A 22,624-nucleotide genomic window follows, 5' to 3' on the forward strand; every position below is an offset into this window, starting at 1 on the left:
ACACCTGGGTAACTGCATATGCAAATGAGTGCTGGCAAGGTATTCGTGGGTCTCACCTCCATTAAGTGTTGATACTTTGCGGAGTCATTACAGGTTATGAAACTTAGTGTTCTAGACCTTATACTTATGGGAAAGCAGTAAAAAGCAGTTCAAGAAACACAGCTGTAGCTGAAGTTGAACAGGAGTGGTGGTTACTGAAGGAAAATAATGACGGATCCACGTTTTGGAAAGTTGAGGTCTTGAGAGCTGCTATACCAGTAGAGTGAGGGAAAATACCCTTTTCCCAGACTACAGTTAGAGTAAGCATTAACTCTAAGAATGTTCATAACTTACTGGCTTCCTTGGGTGTAGAAGGAGTCATATTACAATGATTACAATTATATGAAAGCTGTCTTTTTTTTTTTTTTTTTTCTCCCCATGGTCAAATCACCTCTAATCAAAGAGTAGAAGACCACTGGTGGATAAGGGGTGAGCAGGGTCAGACCTGCCACAAACTCAGAATTTTATGCCCAACGTCAGCAAAACAAGAATTCAGCCCGGGTCCTCAGGAGCCTGTTTTATCCACAAGGAATCCGGCTAATCAATACATGTATTCAAAGAGCTGCATAGATATAATGGGTGGTGCTTCGCAAGCTTCTTGCTCCAGAGTTGGAAAAGACCCTAAGGATAACCTAGAGCAAACTACCTTCCTACGACACAGGCCTGTCAGGGGCTTGAAATCACTGCCATATTCTAGCCAAGTTGTTTCATTTACTGTGCCTTTGTTCCTAAATTTACAAGGAGGAAAGATTGCGTGTATAAGTGCCTACAATATGAAGGCTATTTAGGGAAAACGCAATAAGATATAGTATTTGTGTTTTCCCAACCAGCCCTAGGCCACCCAACTAACGAAGCCTCTGCCTGAGTTTTTATCTCGAGGATGCTGGCGCGCCACTTAGCTGCCCATCTTGAGCATGTGCTTTTTGGAGAGCGACGGTGGGAGAAGGGTATCATAGCTAGTATTTAACTGAGCCTTTACTATACCAAAGACTCTTCTATGCGCCTTAGTGGTAACTCATTTGGTGGTCCAATAATCCTACGAGGCGGGTCCTCCTTTGCCTCTATTTTACAGATGAAGAAATTGAGCTAGGGGTGAATTACTTTCTCAGGGTCACACAAGCACTCAGCGGCGGAGACCACCGTGAAGGCAGGCAGTCTGGCTACGGCGAGGCGGGAGAGGAGCCCAGCGGAGGACGCAGGAGGAGGGAGGGAAAGTGGGACAGGGAGGAGCGGGGTGGGGGGGGGACACAGGGGAGAAAGTACCAGCAACGCCTTCCACTGACTGATTTGCACATTTCCATCACCTAAGCTGCTGGCGTCACCGCCAGGAATGGCAAACTAAAGACTCCTAACTCTGTAAGGTTCCGCCTTGATCCCAAGAAGACCATCCCACAGGACACGCGGGGCTTGTCGCTTCCTCACCTGCCGGCCCCCGGCGCCGCAGGGCCGGCTCCAGCGGTGAACTACAACCCCCACTATGCACCGCGCGGGAGGCGGGGGCCACGCTGAGGGAACGCGAGGGTGTTCCAAAGGTGCCTTGAGAAAAAAAAAAAAAATCACGTACATCTTTCGTCGCTTTCCCGCCTTCACACTGCTCTCACCCTCAGGGGGATGCATCGTCTTTTTTAATGGACGGCTCATGTAGAGAAGCGTGTAAAGTCGCTTCTGCCTTCAGGCACAGCAGAGGGCAGGCGCGACAACGGCGCGAGGGCGCGAGGTCCCCCGGGCCACGCGCGGGGCGGAGCCAGCGGAGGCGGGGCTGGGACGCGACCGGAAGTGTACGAGAGAAAAGGGAGACGCTTGAGTGGCTGCGGGCGTGTGCTTCCGGCCGGGGCGTCGACGTCGGCCGGCTGCGCAGGGTACCGCTTTGGGTTCTTCGGCTGCCGCTGTACGCATCGTGCACGCCCCGAGGCGCTGAGTGTCGTGTCTTCTCGCCGTAGGCCGTGACGACATGAGCAGCAAAGAAGGTGGCGTCCTCGACGGCTTTGGGCGTTATTTATTTATTTCATCCAGCCTTCTGGTCGCGTTTTCCACTTCCCACCCCTTAAAGATGCCCTCTCCCCGCGCAAGCTCCGGGAGGGGCGGCGGCCCTGGTGATTTCCAGGCCACATTGGCCCTGTTTGCGCCTTTTTTTAATCCTCGAGCCGTTTTTATCTTAGTTCGGTAATTGCCCCACCTTGTGCTAGATCAAGGTACTCGTTGGGGGAAGCCTGGATGAGCGTAAGGTTTGGGGGGGGGAGAAGGCAGGGTTGCTTTTCTGTCGTCTGTTGAGGAAGCCTCTGTGGCGAGGGCCTTGGGGATGCCTGGTTTTAAAGGAAGGAAGGGGTTTGCCTGTGTCATGTTTTGTCAGCTCCTTGGCGATGGAAGAGCCTTGTCCAACCTTTTTCTCCTTCTCTACGTAAGGATCAGGAGGGTTCAGGAAAAGGAAGCATGACAATTTCCCACATAACCAGAGAAGAGAAGGGAAGGATGTTAATTCCTCTTCACCTGTGATGTTGGCCTTCAAATGTAAGTTCTCTTGTCATGTAAGCTGGCGAGGGGAAGAGAACTAAAGACTTTGTAAGAAGGATCAGTTAGCCATGTTATGCACGTGAAAACAGCCTCTGAGAATTTTCCCGGGGGTTTTGCCATAGTGCTGGGTCTACCCTCAGAGTTGAGATTACAGACGTCTTGACTCTTTTTCCCATTACAGTTTCACAGGTAAACGTTAGTTAATTAACATAAGACGAGCCACGTAACTAAAAATTACTGTGGACCTGATAAATATATATACTCACCCCCCCGCCCCCCAGGGGGGTGTGTGTGTGTGTGTATCAGGTATATATGTGTATTTCCATTAGGTGTATGTTTCCAGTGTATATGTATGTGTATATGTATCAGCTATGTGTGTGTATATATGTATATGTATATCAGCTGTATATATACGTATATTTAATTTTTCAATTTTTAACGTGTATTGGTTTTGTTTTCCCAGCTAGACTTTTGAAGACAGGGCCTGTATTTTTGTTTTGACTGTAGCACTTTGCAGAGAGTGGGAGTCTATGTACATGTAAATCATACATGTACACGTATTCACAGCTCCCCTTTTCTCAGTATATTAACTTGGGCAAGCTGTTCCTCATTGCAAAACCCAACATAAAACAAAATTCACCTAACTCTTCTGCCCAGCATCCTATTTTTTTTTTTTTCTGGCCATGCCGCATGGCATGCGGGATCTTATTTCCCTGACCAGGGATTGAACCCATGCCCCCTGCGTGGAAGCGTGGAGTCCTAACCACTGGACCGCCAGGGAATTACTCCAGCACCCTGTTCTTTATAGTTTCTGTAGTTCAGGAATCCGAGAGGGGGCTTAGTTAGCTGTTGGTTCTAACTTGCAGCCATCTGAAGGCTTGAATTGGGTTGAAGGATCCACAGCTATCGGCAAGTTAGGCCTTCTGCCAACAGCCAGCTCTGGGTTCCTCTCCACGTGGACCCCTCCATAGTACTGCTTGAGTGTCCTCGTGTTGTGGCATCTGGCTTCCCCTAGACTGAGGGAGAGAAAGAGACCACAATTCTCTTATGTGCTAATCTTGGACATCATAACACTGTCACTTTTGCTACAGTTTTTTTGTTACAAATGAGGTGGTTTTAAAACTCTGCCTCATATTTAAGAGGAAGGGAATTAGGTTCCTCTGTTTGAAGGGAGGAGTGATTTGTGGACATATTTTAGAACTGCCACAGCACACACAGTGATCTTCAGGGGTGTAAGACAACTAGTTGTAATTGAGTAGAGAGCATATTGATAGAGCTGTATACCCAGTGGAAAAACTATCGATACACTGGGGCAAGTATTGGGTTGGCCAGAAAGTTCGTTCGGTTTTAAGTAGCTATAAAAGGCATTTTTCATTTTCACCAAGAACTTTATCGAGCAACGTATTCATTAACCGAACGAACGTTTTGGCCAAGCCAATATTCCCCACCGGTATGTTCTCACTCACCCCGTACTGAGCTGCTTGTTTCCAAGCATATCTTGCTGTCCTATGTTTCTGCCTGCCTTTGTGCGCATAGTTCTTTAAGCTTGGAATTGCTTCGCACTTGGTGCCCCCATTGCCCACCTGGTGTACCGTAGTTTTCTTCAAGACCCAGCTCACGTAGCTTCTTCCCTTTGGAGCCTTTCGGATTTTCCTCCCAAGCAAACTTGGTGACAAACATTGCATTCGTTGAACATCCATCCATTCAGTCAGGGGATATTTATTGAGCATCTATGTTCTGGCATGTGTTGATAGTGAACAAGAAAAATGTAGTTCCTGCTTTACTGAACCTTTTCTATATATTTATTACAGCATGATTACATTTAATTCTTTGTTTACATCTCTGTCTCATACTGGACTGAGCTCATTGAGGGTAGAAATTGCCTTAACTTCGTATTTATAATATCTGATTCACAGTGGTCATTAATGTAGTCAAAATAAATAGTGAATACACTATTTGATTGTCTTGAAATATTAGGTAAAATCCTAGCCTAATTATTATCTCAATAATAAAAGACCAGATGTATTTAGGTCTTTGTCAACTACTAATTTGGTTAATAGTTAAGTCCGGTTCTGAATAAACTTCTGTATTCAAAATTCCTCTGTGGATTGCTCCCTATAGGACAGGCAACTTGCTAGGTCTTTGGAGTGACAGTGCTTCTAAAATAAAGGGGTTGTTAAGATAAGTAAGTGGTTTATGGGTATTGCAACAACTAGGGCTTGAGAATTCAGAAAGTTGATGTTATATTAAGGGTTATAAACTTAATTTTAAAATTCCAGTTTATTTTTTGTAGATATTTTTATTGTGTAGGGTAAGGTAATTAAAAATAACTTTACATAACCTAGCGAGGTAGTTGAAAGTAGTTTTTGTAGGTAGTTATATGTGATAATTTTGTGGTAACAATCTCATGTTTATTAGAACAGATATTTGTTACAAAATGTATGTCTCATTGTGAGGCTCTGAGTGGTAAAATCCAGCTAAGGCATACCTCTAGTTAAAGAATATCTCGGTTAGTAGCAGAGTCTTTGATTTCCAAGTACTTTAAGAGTAAATAAGGTGGTTTCTCCAGTATTGTTTGATAGGCTTCAAGTGTAGAATAAGCATGCTTATGTTCATAATAATGTGTTCTTAGCATTTCAGCAGGAACTTGATGCAAGACATGACAAATACGAGAGACTTGTGAAACTTAGTCGGGATATAACTGTTGAAAGTAAAAGGACAATTTTTCTCCTCCACAGGATCACAAGGTGAGTAAATATCTTTAAAATTTGTCACAGTTGGACACAGTTTTATACGTATTTTATATGTATCGCATTTAATATATATCGTAAGTCAGTGGGCAGTAACTAGCTGGCCTTTTTTGACCACTGGGCTCAGAGGATGTTAGTAGCAGCTAGATTTTAAGAATGAACGTGTTAATAAAAATAGGGACCAATTCTTACTTTCAGAACAGCTAGGGATTTATGTTCTGTTAAGGTCGTTCACCAAGGTAGAGCTACTGTTTGTGAAAATATTAAATTTTTAATGGTTTACTAGCACCTATTACATTAAAGCTTTCCTTGGATGATGTGTGCAGAAATTTTAATATTAGATAAATGTTATATTCTGCTTAACTTACCTTCCCATTCATTTTTCAGTTCATTGCAGTTTGGCTTTCTGCCTCACAGAATTGAAATTGAAATTGCCCTTGTTACTTTCATATTGCTGAATCTAGTACACACTCTTCTGCTTTTTTCTTTTTTTTTTTTTTTTTTTAATTTTATTTATTTATTTTTGGCTGTGTTGGGTCTTCGTTTTTTTTTGTGCGAGGGCTTTCTCTAGTTGCGGCGAGTGGGGGCCATTCTTCATCGCGGTGCGCAGGCCTCTCACTATCGCGGCCTCTCTTGTTGCGGAGCACAGGCTCCAGACGCGCAGGCTCAGTAGTTGTGGCTCACGGGCCCAGTTGCTCCGTGGCATGTAGGATCTTCCCAGACTAGGGTTCGAACCCATGTCCCCTGCATTGGCAGGCAGATTCTCAACCACTGCGCCACCAGGGAAGCCCCACTTCTGCTTTTTTCTGACTTACGTATTTGCAGCATGTGATAGTGTTGACTGCTTAATTCTTTGAAAGTTCCTCTACCTTCAGCTCTGTGACGTTCATTCTCTAGGACTTTAATATTTTTCTTGGTAGGCTCTGTATATTTAATAGATTTCTTTGTTGCAAGTAAAAGAAGCCAGCTTAAACTAGCCTAAATTAAGAGGAAGGGAGTGAATTAGAAAGAAGATTCAGGAATATTTTATGAATGCAGTTGGGTATCTCCATCTCTCATCTTTGTTTGCTTCATATTTCATTTGACTAGCTTTCTTTGCTTCTCTGTTCTACATGGGGGTAGAAATCACCCACCCTGCAACTCCCAAAGAGAGATTCTTGTTACATTACCAATTCCAAATGCCTTTAGAAGGATAGCAATGATTGGCTTCCCACCATGTGTCTTTTAAGTATTTAAGAAAGACCAAATATAATTTATGAGCTTTTTATTATTAAAATATTATTGAAGTATTCTATTCACTTACAACTTTTAAGGTAATTCTGAAATGCTTTAATTTTTATTCCACTAAGTGGAAGCAAATTTGCCATATATAGGTTTATTGGAATGTGGCACTGTTAACATTTTCTTTTTCATACTTGACTCTAAAATTAGTTTTTGCTTGTTTTTTGAACCAGTTTTCACATAGCTTGTGCACACTTGAACTTGTATTATGGAAAGAAGCAACACTGATCTGGTTAGTTATGAACACTCTTTTTCAATAGAAATTGCAGTTTTAAAACAATTGCTGTAAATATTCAGCAGTTTAAAGAAATAGTAGAGCTGTGACAAGAGAACTTAATATTTTAGAACAAGCCTTGTTATTGTGTACAGTCATCTTGTAAATATTTGTCCACCAAAAAATAATAAATATGCATTATGGTAAACTTAGAAAATAGTAATCTTTAGAAAAATACAAAATGACAGAAAAGTAAAGATACTGAGTGAAAGAAGTCAGTCAGTGACAATACACTAGGATAGCCACTATCAATGAGCAGATTTCATATTTTATACTTTTTTATCATAATTGTGTCCATATTATACGTATATTTTGATTAGTAAACTGAGAAAATAGTAAACTTCAGAAAAATTATAAACTACAGAAAGTAAAAATACTTTATGAAAGAAATCAGCCAGAGTACGTAAAGATAACTACTGTTAATGAGCAGATTTCATATTTTAACTGTACTTTATTTTCTTTAATAGATGTAGGTAGCTATCTCTGCTAGTGAACTTTGGTAGTTTGGTCTTCTAAGGAATTTTTCCATTTCATCTCATAATGTTCTTTTATTATCCTTTAATTTCTGTAGAATCTGTTGTAATGTTCTCTCTCTCATTCCTGAAGTTGGTAATTTGTATCCTCTCTTTTTCCTGATCTGTCTGGCTAGAGGTTGATCAATTCTATTGATCTTAAAGGACTACTGTTGATTTCATTGATATTCTGTATGTTTTGGTTTTCTGACACATTGATTTCTGTTATTTCCTTCTTTCTGCTTACTTTGCATTCATTTGCTCCTTTTCTAAAGAGTTTCTTAAGACGGAAGCTGAGATCAAAGAAGAAACTAAGATCATTTCTTCTTTTCTAATATAGGCATTTAGTGCTATAAATTTCCCTTTTATGGCTCTAAGTACACTTTAGCTGCATTCCACGAATTCTGGTATGTTGTTTTTTCATTTTCATTCAGTTCAAAATACTTTCTAATTTTCATTTTGATTACATCTTTGACCCATTGGTTGTTTAGATGTTATTTTGTTGCCAAATATTTAGGAATTTGCCAAGCATACTTTTTACGATTTGAATTCTTTTAAATTTACTGAAGCTTGGTTTTGGCTCAGAATATGGTCTATCTGGACCTTGTACACTTGAAAAGTATACATATTCTGCTATTGTTGGGTGTAGTGTCCTATAAATGTCAATTAAGTTGGTTGATGATGTTCAATCACCTGTGTCATTACTGATTTTCTGTATACTTGTATCAATTATTGAGAGAGGTTCAAATCTCTTGATGGTAATTGTGGATTTGTCTATTTCTTTTTTCCCTACTATCAGTTTTTGCTTGATGTACTTAAGCTCTTTTATTTGATGTGTTAATGTTTAGGATTGTTCTGTTCACTTGATGAATTGACCCTTTATTTTTATGATAGTATCCCTGGAAATATTCTTTGTTTTGAATTCTACTTTGTTAATACAGCTACTCTAGTTTTCTTTTGATTAGTGTTAACAGGGTATATCTTTATTTGTCCTTTTATTTTTAATCTATTTGTGTCTATATTTAAAGAGGATTTCTTGTCTTTCTTGCTTTTTTATCCATTTATCCATTTTATCCAGTCTCTGCCTTTTATGGAGGTGTTTAGACTTTACATTTAATGTGATTATTGATATGGTTGGAATTAAATTTATGATCCATTTTCCATTTTTTTGCCTTATTTTGGGTTGAATATTGTTTTTTTCTTTAATTGGGATATCATTGCTTTACAATGTTGTGAAGACTGAGTATTTTTTATAATTCCATTTTATCTTATTTGTTGGTTTAGTAGCTGTACCTTTTTGTTTTGTTTTTATGGTGGTGGTTTTATGGTTTATAATATATGACTTGTCACAGTCTGCTGTCCTTACTTTGCACAATACTGTGTTAATTGAAACTTGTGCATCTCAGAATCATGTCTGTCCTTTGCATGGTTCTGTGGTAACAGTTACTTTGCAAATTGAGGTCACTATGTTGATATGCACAGTTTTCAGTTAATATGATACTGTACAAGGTAAGGACAGCTTGCATATCACTTTACCTATAGTATATGAACCCTGTAATAGTATACTTCCTTTTCCATTTCACCTCTACAAGCTTGGCCTTTATGCTACTTTGAAATATATGCTACTTCTATATTATTTATAATCCCCATAATACATTATTATGTTTACTTAAACAATATGATTTTTTAAAAATTAAAAAATTATATTTTTATATATATTTCCCATTTCTGGTGTCCTTTATTCCTTTATGTATAGATCCAGATTTTCATCTGGTATCATTTTCCTTTTGCCTAGAGAACTTCCTTTAATACTTTTTGTAGTGTCAGTCTGCCAGTGATGAACCAACAATTTCTGGTTTTGTGTGAGCTCTGGATATTGTTTTGCGTGCTCACTTAGGATGGTTCATTTTTCAGCCTTGGGTAGTTTCCTCACAAGTCTGCACTGATCAGAGTTCAGCTGAAGACTTGAGTGGGTCCCCTGTGTAGATCTCTGAAAGCTCTGTGTGTAGTTTTCTCCTTTGTTACTCTGCCTTGCAAGTTTTAGCTATCTTTACCAACCTGAACTCCCACTTCCTCCCCCTCTACTCAGGGAGACTCCCAGGGTCCACCTAAGTTTCTCATCCCTGCACTGCAGGCAGTCAGATGGGACGGTCATAGGGCACGTGTCCTTTTTTTCACCCTTCTCTCAGGGACCACTGTCCCATGCTGCCTGTCGCCCAATGTCTGAAAACCATTTTTCTTATATGTATGTATTTCTCTTTAGTTGTTAGTTGTTTAGTTTTATGGTGGGATGATAAATCCTGTCCATGTTACTCCATCCTGACTAAAAGTAGACATCTCCAGATGTCATATTTTTATGAACATAATTTTTCTTGTAGTTATGGTCATATTATAAATACAACTTTTTTTTTTTTTTTTTTAATTTATTTATTTATTTATGGCTGTGTTGGGTCTTCGGTTCGTGCGAGGGCTTTCTCCAGTTGCGGCAAGCGGGGGCCACTCTTCATCGCGGTGCGCGGGCCTTTCTCTATCGCGGCCCCTCCCGTTGCGGGGCACAGGCTCCAGACGTGCAGGCTCAGCAATTGTGGCCCACGGGCCCAGCCGCTCCGTGGCATGTGGGATCTTCCCAGACCAGGGCTCGAACCCGTGTCCCCTGCATTAGCAGGCAGATTCTCAACCACTGCGCCACCAGGGAAGCCCTATAAATACAACTTTTTATACTTCCCTTTTCACTTAATATTATAGTGTTTTTCCATGTTTTTAACCTATTTTTAGTAAACTGTAGTTGTAGTTTTGAGTTAGAAGTTTCCAGATACATAGGATATTTATTTAGCCCTATGTTAATTGATATGTAGATTATTTCAGTTTTTCACTATCAAAACATCTGACTGATGTTTTAAAAGTCCCCAATATCTTGATTATAGTGCTCCTGATATGGAAGAAATACTGACTGAATCAGAAATTAAATTGGATGGTGTCAGACAAAAGATATTGCAGGTAGCCCAAGAGCTCTCAGGAGAAGACATGCATCAGTTCCACAGAGCCATTACTACAGGTGAGTCTAGGTTCATGGTAGTGGTAACATTTTTTAAAAAAATAGTTTGTTACATGATTTATGTGCATTGCCTGAATTTTAATTGATACTTGGTGAAATATCACTGGCTTTAAAAAATTGGAACTTCTGAATAGTAATGTAAAGGTAATCTAAAAATGCTTAATGGGCTTTATTTTTCTGTGTAGTGACAGTCATTGATAGATCTTAATAAAGTAATTGAGGACACAGACTTAATAGATGAACTTTATTCTTGAGTGAGTAGGGTGTATTCAGACAGGGCGTAACTCATTTCCCACTATGGATATATCTCACTTGTGGCTCTAAGTTTCAGTCATAGTAAGTTTATGAAAGAGAATGTATCACTTAGCCAGGTGGACCAGAACATCGCGTAGTGTGATTCCATACTGGGAAGTTAGGATAGTACTGGGTTTTATATATTCATTTAAAAGTTTCATGGAGTACTGGATCTTGGTGATTATCACCATTTGCAAATTAGTTGGCACAAATGTTCAAGGTACTTGATCTGATCCTCTTCATCCTTTTCTTATTGTGAGTTCACTGTGAGGAGAGATAACTGTATAATTCAGACATACCCTGAAATTTGCAGAAAGACAAAATCAAAGGTTGATGCATATTTATAGAAGTAAATGGCAGTTCTGTATTCCTTTCTATCAAATAGCTGATTCCACTGAGCTCAGGTAAGTTCAGTAGTAGGAAATGAGTTCATTTGGCACCTGGTCAATATATGTTCAGTTTTAGTCTGGTTATCATTTCCGCACTTGTTTTTCAGAAATGTCAACCTGTGGTTGTTGAAACGTCTTGATATTAGTAAGAGAAGGTGCCTGCGTGTATCAGTTAAAGCTGGAGGCGTGTTATTATAAACTAAAGTGATAACACATTTCCATGAGGAGTCATTATAGTATATTCTGAAAGGGGGTACATTCCCATCCTCATCATTTATTATTTACTATCGGATTTATTTGATATTCAAAATAATAGCACATATAATAAAAAAGATTTCATGAATTCAGCTTATGTTGCCACATGCAAGCACAGCCTTGCACGTGACAGATTTGGCAGGGTTGGGAGAGAAGATCAGAGGTAATGGGAGAAAGAAGGGTGAAGTGAAAGCTAAAACAAACCTCTAGAAGAAAACATACGAGAGTATCTTCGTGACCTTGTGGTAGGAAAGATTTTTTTTTTAATGACACAAAAAAGCATTAACTGCTAAAGGAAAATCGGATCAACTGAATTTCATTAAAATTAAGACACTCTTTTTATCAAAAGACATCATTAAGGAAGCAAAAAGGCAAATCGAAGTCTGAGAGAAGACATTTAAATACATACATTGGATAGAGAAGTCATATGCAGAGTATATGGGCAATTCCTACAGATCAACAAGAAGAGAAACAATTTTAAAATGGACCAGAAGGGCTTCCCTGGTGGCGCAGTGGTTAAGAATCCGCCTGCCAATGCAGTGGACACGGGTTCGAGCCCTGGTCTGGGAAGATCCCACATGCCGCGGAGCATCTAAGCCTGTGTGCCACAACTACTGAGTCTCCGCTCTGGAGCCTGCGAGCCGCAACTACTGAGCCCACATGCCACAACTACTGAAGCCCGCGCGCCTAGAGCCTGTGCTCCGCAACGAGAGAAGCCACCGCAATGAGAAGACTGCGCACTGCAACAAAGAGCAGCCCCCGCTCGCCTCAACTAGAGAAAACCCCGCACGCAGCAACGAAGACCCAACACAGCCAAAAATAAATAAATTATAAAAAAAAAAAAAAGGACCAAAAAAGTTGAATAGGGGCCTCAAAAATATGAATATTCAGATGACTGTGCATATTCACTAAACGGTGCTCAGCATCATTATTCACTAGAGTAATGTAAAGTGAAACCACAGTGAGATACCATTCACTCGCCAGCATGACTAAATCATAAATAACTGCCCGTACCATTTTAAAAAACTTTGGCAGTATCTAGCTGGGAACGTGTCTACTGTATGATTACTTCTGGGTATATATCCAAGAGGAGTGAGGCTTATGTCACCAAAAGACAGGTGCAAGAAACCTCATAACAGCTGTAATCATAATATCCTAAAAGTAAAAGATGACCCAGATGTCTATCAACAGGAAAATGGGTACATTGTGGCGTAGTTGTGCAATGTAGTACTACATAGCAGTAAAAAATGATAACCATATGTGACAGCAAATATGAATTTCACATTCTGTTGGGCAAAATAAGCAGACACAAAAGAGTATCTAACTGTATAATTCCATTTATGTGAAGTTCAAAAAGCACAGTTAATCTAGGGACACTGTAGATTTGCTTTATTTGGCCCAGTAATTTATTTTGTAGGTCCTTCATGGATCAATGAGTAAAGTATAAGGAAAGGCTTTAAATAAGAGCAAGGACCATATGGATAATGACACGGAAAGAAACCTAGGAAGTCATACTTGGCTTTTAGAACAAAACAGAAATGGAGAAAAAAAGGCAAAGGGGACATTTCATTGAATCAGTAGAGTGTTTCTTAAATCAGGAAGGAAGCACTACATTCTTGGAAAAAGTTTAGATAGGACGTTAGTAAAATGGGAGCAGTCTTTCTTCAGATATTCCCAGTTCACTATCATTGAGGATTATTGTAAGCACCATATTCTGATTAAGGCCTTTGTTTATGATTTGTAAGTTTTCTTTGAGATTACCTACCCATGAATTAAAAATTTAAGGATTCTGTGTGTCTCACTTTTCTGTAGGAAGTCTTTAAAGTGAGGTTCTTTAAATTGAAACAATAAAGATTTTTTTTCTTAAAGTTAAGGAATAAAGCAGTCAAATAAAGAGGTGTCTGGGACTTAAAAATTTGCTGACAGATATTTTATTTGATAAAATAAGGTTATTTATAATTAGAGTAGCATGAACAATGTGATGCTTATGAATAGCTTGCTGCTTGTAATTGTTAAATGCTTGTTTTGGTGTTACTCCAAATAGTTGTTCTTTTGACTTGAAGATAAAACAATTCTGGCATTGAACTAAAGGAGTTCTGTGCTTTTCCTCATTAAGAATAGTGCTAATGGCACGCAGAGCATGTCCCTAAGGGATACTTGTGTGAGCTCAAACATTGAGTGTCCTACTAATAATTGAACAACAACAAAAAGTTAGGTCTGTTTTCTACACATTTCTTATCAGAGTGGGTTACAGATTGTCCCAAGGGATGGTTAAACAAATGACAAATAATTACTTACTTGAAATAAGTCACTTAAAACTTTTTCTCATGCCCTGTCGTGTTTTCAGTTTTTTTTTTATTTGTTGAAAAATTAACGGTTGGGGGAAATGTCCTCCATCTCAAAGACAAAAATATTTCTTCTTTATTTTGGTTTAGTTTATATCACTGTGATAATACTAAAAATTGTCATTTAATTTTGAGACATTCTGGTGCACAAAACTCAGTTCATACCTTAACTAATATTTTAATTCTCTCATCCGAGAATGTGAATGATGGGTTAAGTGAGTGTTTTAGGCCAGTTACAGATACTTTTTTTAAGCCATTGTTCTTTATATATTAAATATTTATATTTATATAACCTTTGCAGTATCCCTAAGTCATAAATATTATTTTTACCACTTCATAAGTGGGGAAATTGAGACTCACAGGAGTTAAGCAACTTGTCCAAGGTCATAAGCTAGTAAGTGGTACCATTGCTTTCTTATTAGATGGATTTAATTTACCTGTAGACTTCAGAACCTAATCCCGAGTAAAGGCTTTATCTTGCTTAAATTTCTCTTTGCTTAAATATGAAGGTTTTTCTTAAAAACCCAGCACACATTATAGCTCTTGTGTTGCTGTTTTCTTTTTCCATAGCACTTAAGGCGTTCTGACTTACTCTGTAATCTCCATATTTATTATGTTTCTTTATTATTTCTTTCTCCTCTACTAGAACGTGGACTCGACAAGTCTACAAAAGTTTTTTACTATTAACTGATGTATCCCAGACACTTAATAGCTGTTTGATAAATGTTGACAGAATGAAGAGCAAAAGTATTTTAAAAGGGCTTTTTTTGTCGTTCAATCAAATCTTTTATTTGATGATTTGCTTTTGCGAATTTTTGTTTGACTATTTTTTGTTCCTTCCAAAAGGAAACATGTTTCCAGGGGCTGTTACTTAGACATAAGAGCAGAAATAGGATCAATGTTAATATTTAGGGGCGTTCTAAAGCTCATTATATCAGTACAGAGAAATTTGATATCATTTCAGCATATTAGCAAAATTGAGAAGGCTCACTGAAAAAATGAACTAGGACATGAAGATCTGTAAGCCTTTGGAATAAATAATGGAAGAATTTAGTGAAGGGAGAGATATAGCTAAACACTGAATTTTTCTGTTTGTAAGCGAGATTAAGTCGTCAGCAGAAATGTTAGTTCAGGTAAAGCTAAGTACTGAAATAAATGAATAAACCTGTGACATTTTGGTGGCTTAACAAAATAGAAATCGTTTCTTTCTCATTTAAAGTCCTGGCTTTGTGATAGTGGCTTGAGTGTGCTCTTCGCACTTAGTCATTCAGAGACCCAGCATCTTGGGGCTCTGCTACTATCAGTACGTGGTTTCCAAGATCAGCCAGGACATCAACGTACACCTGGCAGGTTGTGGAAAAGAGGAGTGCAGGGTCATGCCTGAGGTTTCTATGGGCCAGCCCTCCAAGTGGCATCGACCACTTGTGTCCACATTTTATTGGCCAGTCACATGTCCACACCTGATTTCAAGGGAGAATGGGGAATATGGTCTCTGTGCCAAAGACAATGAAATAGGTTTGACGAATAGTTAGTTTTTCTCTGCCCAGTACGGTAGTTTGGGGTCCGTTTGGTTTAGTGGGAAATCCAGGCATATGCATATTGATGGATTTCAGTTTTTTTCTGAATGTATTTTAATTTGGTTTGAAAGCATTCGTTTGCCTAATTTGAAAATAATTTTAAAACTGAAAGAGTGGTTGGAGCACATCTTGTTCCACCACCTCATTTTGTAAATGAGCTTAGGGATGGTATTGGAATTGGAATCTGACTTGTTTTACCTGCTGTGATGATAAAGTTTCTGCTAGACCATCTCTTCTCTGCTAGCTAGTATTTGGTACTTCATACTGTAATTGTTTTCTACAAAGCCAGAGGCTTTTACTTGAAGATCTCAGATCCTATATCTGGTTAAAGACTCTCACTTCCTTTTGTGAGATTTTTAAATAAATTTTTAATAATTAATAAATAAATAATAAAATAAACTATTTATTAAAATTATTATTAATTAAAATAAATAATAAATAATAAATTTTTATTAATTTATTTAATAAAATATTTTAAAATAAAGTATTTTAATTACATAGGTAATTAAAATAGATATAGCTTAAATTTGCATTTAAACGAGATGATTTAGTAAACGTTTCTTATGACTGTTTTAATCACAATTTATTAAGTGTTTATATCGTACTACAAACTTCTGTGGTGAATCCTGTGACCGTGAGAAAATCTCTCACAGGCGTTCTGTGGGTCACAAAGACTCAGTCTGTGAACATTCTTTTTGGATAAATGTTGGGTATGCAGTACTTAGACTGTCCAAGTGTATGAAGGTCTTTCAACCCAGTTTCTCTTTTCATCTCTGAACATTCTTACTGCTTTTCTGAAATCTTGTTTCAGAAAGTTACTCTTGAGCTGAGGTCTGTCAGTTGATGAGGATGGTGGGGCTTTGTAGGGATCATGGACAAGAGAGCTTCCTACTCAGTTTGGACATATGCACCAAGTCAAAGAGGTCCTTATTCCAGCAGTAGTGTCCCTTAAAATAATTTACTATTACTTCTTAGTATCATAGTGCATGTTGAGTTAAGGTAACATTTTGGAAGAATAATGGCCTCTTTTAACTGTGAGCTAATACATTGGAAAGAAGACATAAAAGATCCAAAACACCATTGTTTTCTTTAAAAAAGTTTTAAGTATTATCTAACAAAAATTAATACCCATCATTCTTATTTTAATAATTCCCACCTCAGTTTAATTCAGTAGTTACAGAGGACCCTTGTGCCAGACACTGACATATTATTTTATATAAATCCTACAATGTAGGTAGATGTTTGTACTTTACAAATGAGGAGATTGAAGTGCAGTAACTTAATAAACTTACTGGTTTGGCCAGCTGGTTGAATGCAGATGTTATTTGTTAAGGGAAGAAATGGAAGACAGAATGGGTTTTGGGTGTGATTGATGTGGCATCCAAGCAGCTTCCTAATAGGCAGTTGAATATAGTGGTTTCGAGAACTCAGGGTACAGTTATAGCCTTGAAGGCTTCAGCTTGTAAGCTATAGTTGAATTTATAGACATGGATAAAATGGTCCAAAGAGAGTGTAGAGTGAGAAGAAAGCCGAAGACTGGGTCCTCCGGACCTAAACCAAAGGAAATAGAATGGAATCTTTGATGGAATAGGATCCCTGAGGAATCAAGAGAGGGTGGGTTCTGTAGCGTAGGGAAATTGACAAGCCTTGTATGAGATGAAGGCCACCTCTTTTGAGATGGGCGTTTCAGGAGGGGTGTAGAGGCTGGCAGGGGAGGACATTCTTGCTCAGAAACCTCTCTCTTCCAGTCACGTGCTGAGAACGGGCAGGAGGTGGAACAGTGGTTTGGAATTGATGGGGGCCTGGAGATACAGGAATGACTCCAAGGGAATGGGGGTGGGAACTTAACCAGCAACATTTAATAGTTATTACGAATCATTTTGGAAAGTTTACCGGATCGATAAATGTGATAGGAATGAATGAGGTGGGAAGTTAGATTCATTCCTGGCTGGGATTTTGCTAGTTAGTTGTAGCGTGATAACATTGGGAGAAGTCGGGCAAGATACTCAGCTTGATACACTATTATGATCATTTTGGTTGTTAAAACAAAGCATACTTTTGTGTAATATAAACATACTTTTGTGTCTGTTGATAAGTAGTATGTTATTAACTGTGATTAGTCAAATTAATTAATAATACAGATTTCAGCATATCTGATTTATCTCAAAAGCCAAACATACACTGTGATTCCAAGATGCTATATTAGTTTGCTAGAGCTGCCACAGACTGGGTGGCTTAAGCAACAGAAGTTTATTTTCTCACAGTTCTGGAGGTTTGAGGTCCAAGATCACGGTGTCAGCAGGGTTGGTTTTTTCTGAGACCTCTCTCTTTGGCTTAAAGGTGGCCGCCCTCAGTGTCCTCACATGGTCTTTCCTCTGTGCATCCCTGGTGTCTGGGGTGTCCTAATCTCTTCTTATCCAGACACCAGTCAGGTTGGATTAAGGCCCACCCTAATGTTCTTTTAACTTAATCACCTTTAGAGGCCCTATCTCCAAATATAGTCACATTCTGAGGCACTAGGGGTTAGGACTTCGGGCTTCAACGTATGGCTTTTAGGAGGGCATAGTTCAGCCCATGACAGGTACTTCTTGGTTTGTGCACTGCAGCTAGGGGCCAGGCTGCAGATAATACATTATTTTGGGTGGGGAGACTGGGGAGTTGCTTGAAGTCAAGTCCAGGAGTGGAGTGGGGTGGGTTTGTGCGGTGCAGCTGAGCCGTGCCCCCAGATAAGTGCCCTGTGGGGAGAAGCAAACAGTATTTGGGAGGTCTCCTGGGACCAGGGCTGTAAACAAGTCTTCACGCGAGCGCGTTCCCTCAGGTTGCAGTTAACAGGCTTTGAGGTGGGTTCAGGGAGCTCTGCTTTGTTTGAGACACCCCCCTTGGAGGAGGGGGTAGCGACTGTCTCTGCACGTAGGGAAAGGGGTCTGGGGAGGGCACTCTGCCCTGGGTCTTGCTGAACGACCAAAGGACAGCACACACGCCCAACAAGTGACATCACGAACCTCCTTTTCTCTTGTCTTTCTACGCTCTTTATCCCCCCGTGGTTAGAGGAGAGAGGCTGATGAGAACAGAACAGAGGTTTGTTGAACGGTGGGGAGAGTTGGAAGCTGAAGTGGAGGCAGGCCTGTGAATCCCCACGTGGCAGGATCCTCAGTCACCTAGTGACCGTCGTTTTAATGGAAGAAATCATGGGAAGTTTGATGATGTTCCCAGTATCAAATCATGGCTCAGTCAGGGGCATCGTTTAGCTGGGGAAAGACAAATCAAACGAAAGATACTTCCAGCAACATCTAAAAATCAAGAAATGATGTGAGAATTATCAGAATGATTTGATGGATAATTTATGCTGTATCTTAAATCACTTGGGAAGCAGGTTTCATAATAAATGTAGTTTGATATCATAAGGGAATAGAAGAATATATTTAAAATGCTAGATTTATGTTGATTTATGTAATAATTTATATTCCTGTTAAAATATTTTGAATATCACTCCAAGGGACAGGGAAGTTGACAGCGCTGACCAGAGAGTGTGACCCTCTTCCCAAGATCCCAGAGGCAGCTCTGGGGGAGTTAGAAGATCCCCAGATGGCTATTAAGTTTTCTACTCATTCAGGTTTGCTTTTAACAGATAAAATTTACTCAGTGAGGTGAAGCAGAAGAGACTTCGCTGCCGTACAGACCTGGGCTTCTGTGTTTGCTGTGATGTTCCTTAGATCTGTAACCTTGGAACATGCAGCCTCTTTCAGTTTCAGCTTTCTCAGCCTGTAATGCGGGAGCAGGAACAGCTGCCTCGTGGACTGCTTTGAAAATTCAATGGAATCTGTTCGTGGAAAGCATTTCGTAGTCTGGGACGTAACTGTTAACAAAAGTTTGTTCTCTTCCCTCTGGAATTTAGCAGAATGAATCTGTAAGAGTATGCTAAATTCAAAAATTTGTTTTCATGTTATATAAAAACTCAGGAATACTGATTTGCCCAACATACACTCTTCGGTGCTAAAGTAAAAGCCTTGCTCAGACAAAGTCCAAATTAGACAAAATCCAAAGTAGTGGAATTGCATTTGTTTTACTATTGGTAGTGTAATTGCACACATTTATTTTCTATGTACAAGTTATGTGTTTGAGGGTACATTTTTTAGCAGAGTTGGCTGTGAGTCAAACCTAGACATGATTATACTTTTACATTTCAGTGATGTGGTAAAGCTCACTTTTGCAAAAATTCAGGTGGTGTTCTTACAGATAGTTATAAATGCAGTTTTAAAAATTGAAATATAATTTACATGTCATAAAATTAACCCTTTTAAATTGTGGTTGCTAATATAACCACAAGGTTGTACGGCTGTCATCACTGGATAATTCCAGAATATTTTCATCACCCCAACCAGAAACCCCTTACCAATTAGCAGTCACTCCCCAGCTCCCTTCCCCCACCCCAAGGCAACTACTGAGCTGCTTTCTGTCTCCATGGATTTGCCTGTTCTAGACATCTCATAGAAACAGGAGCATGCAATGTGTGGCCTATTGTGACTGGATTCTTTCACTTTGCATCATGTTTCAAGGTTAATCTGTGTCATAGCATCTATCAGCACTTTATTCCTTTTTATGGCTGAATAATATTTTATTGTACATATGTACCATTTTGTTTTTGCATTCATCAGTTGATGGACATTTGGGTTGTTTCTACTTGGCTAAAAATAACACTGCTGTGAACGTTCGTACAAGTCTGTGTGTGGACATACGCTTTCAGTTCTCTTGGGTATATACCTAGGAGTGGAATTGCTGGCTCAAATGTCAGATAGTATTCTAAAACACTAGAAGCCTGGGAAGAAAGTTGAGACTTGTAGATCGAGTTTATGATGAAACCTCTGTATGGTTTTCTATGGAGTTTTGGATGGGCTATATATTACTTAAATATTATAAGAATAAGTAAAAATAATCAGAAGCCTTTAATTGGGTTTCCTTGTATATGTTTTAATAGGAGAAGGAGGAGAAAAATAACAAATTACATAAAACCAACCTACAAACTTCTCTCTTACTGGCAGCTGATTTTGTAAATAATTATAATTGGATTTCATCCAAGCAGAAGCAGAAGCAGAAGGGGAAGCCATTGTTTGATGGAATATGGCAGTAGATTGAAAATTTTCACCTTGGGGATTATTCACTGAAAATAGCGGATGTCCTTTTCATCAAGTTGAAACATAACTTGTTTAAACATCCTTTTACCTAGATGTGACCAAAAATGCTCTCAGTGTTTGGGGCCAGACGTCGTTGAACTTCCTCTATGGGATATACTGAAACCTAATTGCTGTGGAGTAGAACTGGCACCCCGTGTCTGGGGTGACTTAATCACACACATCCCAAGGGCAACTTAAATAATGACTTTAGATATACTTGAAAACGTAATCTTTGACAGCCACCCACCTTAGTAGAGATCGATACAAACAGATGGAATTTTGAGGGCTCTTTTCCGCATCTTCTTTTTGTCCCCTATAAAAAATAAATCAGATAACCAACCGTGAGACCTCTGATTCTGAGCTTCATCAGTTTGAACTCTCATCTTGTAAAAATATGCCTTTCTTAGTGGACTTAAATCCAAAGTACTATAAATAAAGGACAATTAGATAGTTCTGAACATTTGAATACCAAATTTTAGAATATTTTTGGCAAAGCACTTAGAGTTTCATAAAGCTAATGAGGAGGAACAGGGAGAGATGATTATAAGCAATTTGCTAAGCATTTGAATCTCTTCTGTATATGAAGTGCTGTCTTTGGGAATGGAGGAAGGAGCAAAGTTGTAACAAAAGGATGATTCTTGCCTTCACAGTTCCAGGGTGCAACATGGGTGATCATACAGCTTTTATAATACAAAGGTTACTGAAACATTTAATTGAAGTATAAGCTTTATGTAGTGGGTTTGAAGAAATGAGTGCTGCCTTGATTGGAGTGTATCAAAACGTTTAAACATTTTTTACAGGTAGAAAAAGATTTGAGAGAGGGCAACATAGGCACAGACTAGCACAGAATCATGAAAGAATACAGTATCAGAGACTAGAGAATAAGGTGAACGAAGCATGGAGAAAAGCCGACCTAGGGATTTAGTGGGGAAAAAAGTAAGAAAAAGTGAATATGTTTTATATAGAGTTGAATGTAAAGAAGCAGGTAAGGTGGGAAGGGCTTGAGCTTTTGAATTATAGAAATGTTTTTTCACCACTCCTTATGTGACCTGGGTGAATTTCTGAATTTCTTAGAGCCCCAATTTGTTCATCCATAAAGGAAGGATAGTATAACCTTGGCTACATAAGGTTATAATGAGCTTTAAAAAGATGGATGTAGGGGCTTCCCTGGTGGCGCAGTCATTGAGAATCTGCCTGCCAATGCAGGGAACACAGGTTCGAGCCCTGGTCTGGGAAGATCCCACATGCTGCGGAGCAACTAGGCCTGTGAGCCACAACTACTGAGCCTGCGCATCTGGAGCCTGTGCTCCGCAACAAGAGAGGCCGCGACAGTGAAAGGCCTGCGCACTGTGATGAAGAGTGGCCCCCACTTGCCACAACTAGAGAAAGCCCTCGCACAGAAACGAAGACCCAGCACAGCCATAAATAGATAGGTAGATAGCTAGATGGATGGATGGATGTGAAGTCCCAGATATATTGTCTTACATATAATTGACACTCAAGACTTAGTCAGGTACTACCAATATTTTATTTATATATTTTAAAATATCTTGCTGGAGGCTGCTGAGTATACACCCAAAAGAATTGAAAGCAGGGACTCGAGCAGATATTTGCACACCCATGTTCATAGCAGCATTAGTCACCATACCCAAAAAGTAGAAGCAACCCAAGTGTCCATCAGCGGATGAATGGATAAACCCAATGTGGTCTATTCATGAAGTGGAGTATTATTTAGCCTTATAAAGGAAGGGAATTCTGACACATGCTGCAACATGGATAAATGCTCAGTGAAATAAGCCAGTCACAAAGGGACAAATACCATATGATTCCATTTATATGAGGTACCCAGAGGAGTTGAATCCATAGAGACAAAGTAGAATGCTGGCTGTTAGAGGCTGAGGGGGAGGGAATGAGAAGTTATTTAATGGGAATAGAGATTCAGTTCTTTTGTTTTTTTTTTTTTTGTTTGTGTCTTTTGGGGCCACACCACGCGGCTTGTGGGATCTTAGTTCCCTGACCAGGGATCGAACCCGCGCCCTCAGCAGTGAAAGCACGGAGTCCTAACCACTGGACTGCCAGGGAATTCCCGAGATTCAGTTTTGTAAGATAAAAAGAGTTCTGGAGATAGATGGTGGTTTTGGTTGCACAACAGTGTTAATGAACCTAATGCG

At 39.3% G+C, this 22,624-nt stretch overlaps 1 protein-coding gene across 3 annotated transcripts in view; it reads left to right on the forward strand.

Moving 5' to 3' along the window:
- Positions 1-1,847: 1,847 nt before the first annotated feature.
- Positions 1,848-22,624, forward strand: part of TSNAX (translin associated factor X) — a 33,804-nt gene continuing 13,027 nt past the window's right edge. For 2 of the 3 annotated variants that reach the window (XR_009005611.1, XM_007173770.2), the window contains exons 1-4: positions 1,848-2,006; positions 2,443-2,547; positions 5,183-5,297; positions 10,292-10,422. Coding sequence is in view for 2 of the 3 variants with exons in the window: in XM_007173770.2 (XP_007173832.1) it covers positions 1,991-2,006; positions 2,443-2,547; positions 5,183-5,297; positions 10,292-10,422 (367 nt within the window). In the remaining variant the exon portion in view is untranslated. Of the gene's footprint in view, positions 2,007-2,084; positions 2,232-2,442; positions 2,548-5,182; positions 5,298-10,291; positions 10,423-22,624 lie in introns of those variants that run through there. The other variant, XM_007173771.3, reaches the window with a different exon arrangement.

This window comes from Balaenoptera acutorostrata, chromosome 16, assembly GCF_949987535.1.
Source record: "Balaenoptera acutorostrata chromosome 16, mBalAcu1.1, whole genome shotgun sequence".
Lineage (NCBI taxonomy): Eukaryota > Metazoa > Chordata > Mammalia > Artiodactyla > Balaenopteridae > Balaenoptera > Balaenoptera acutorostrata.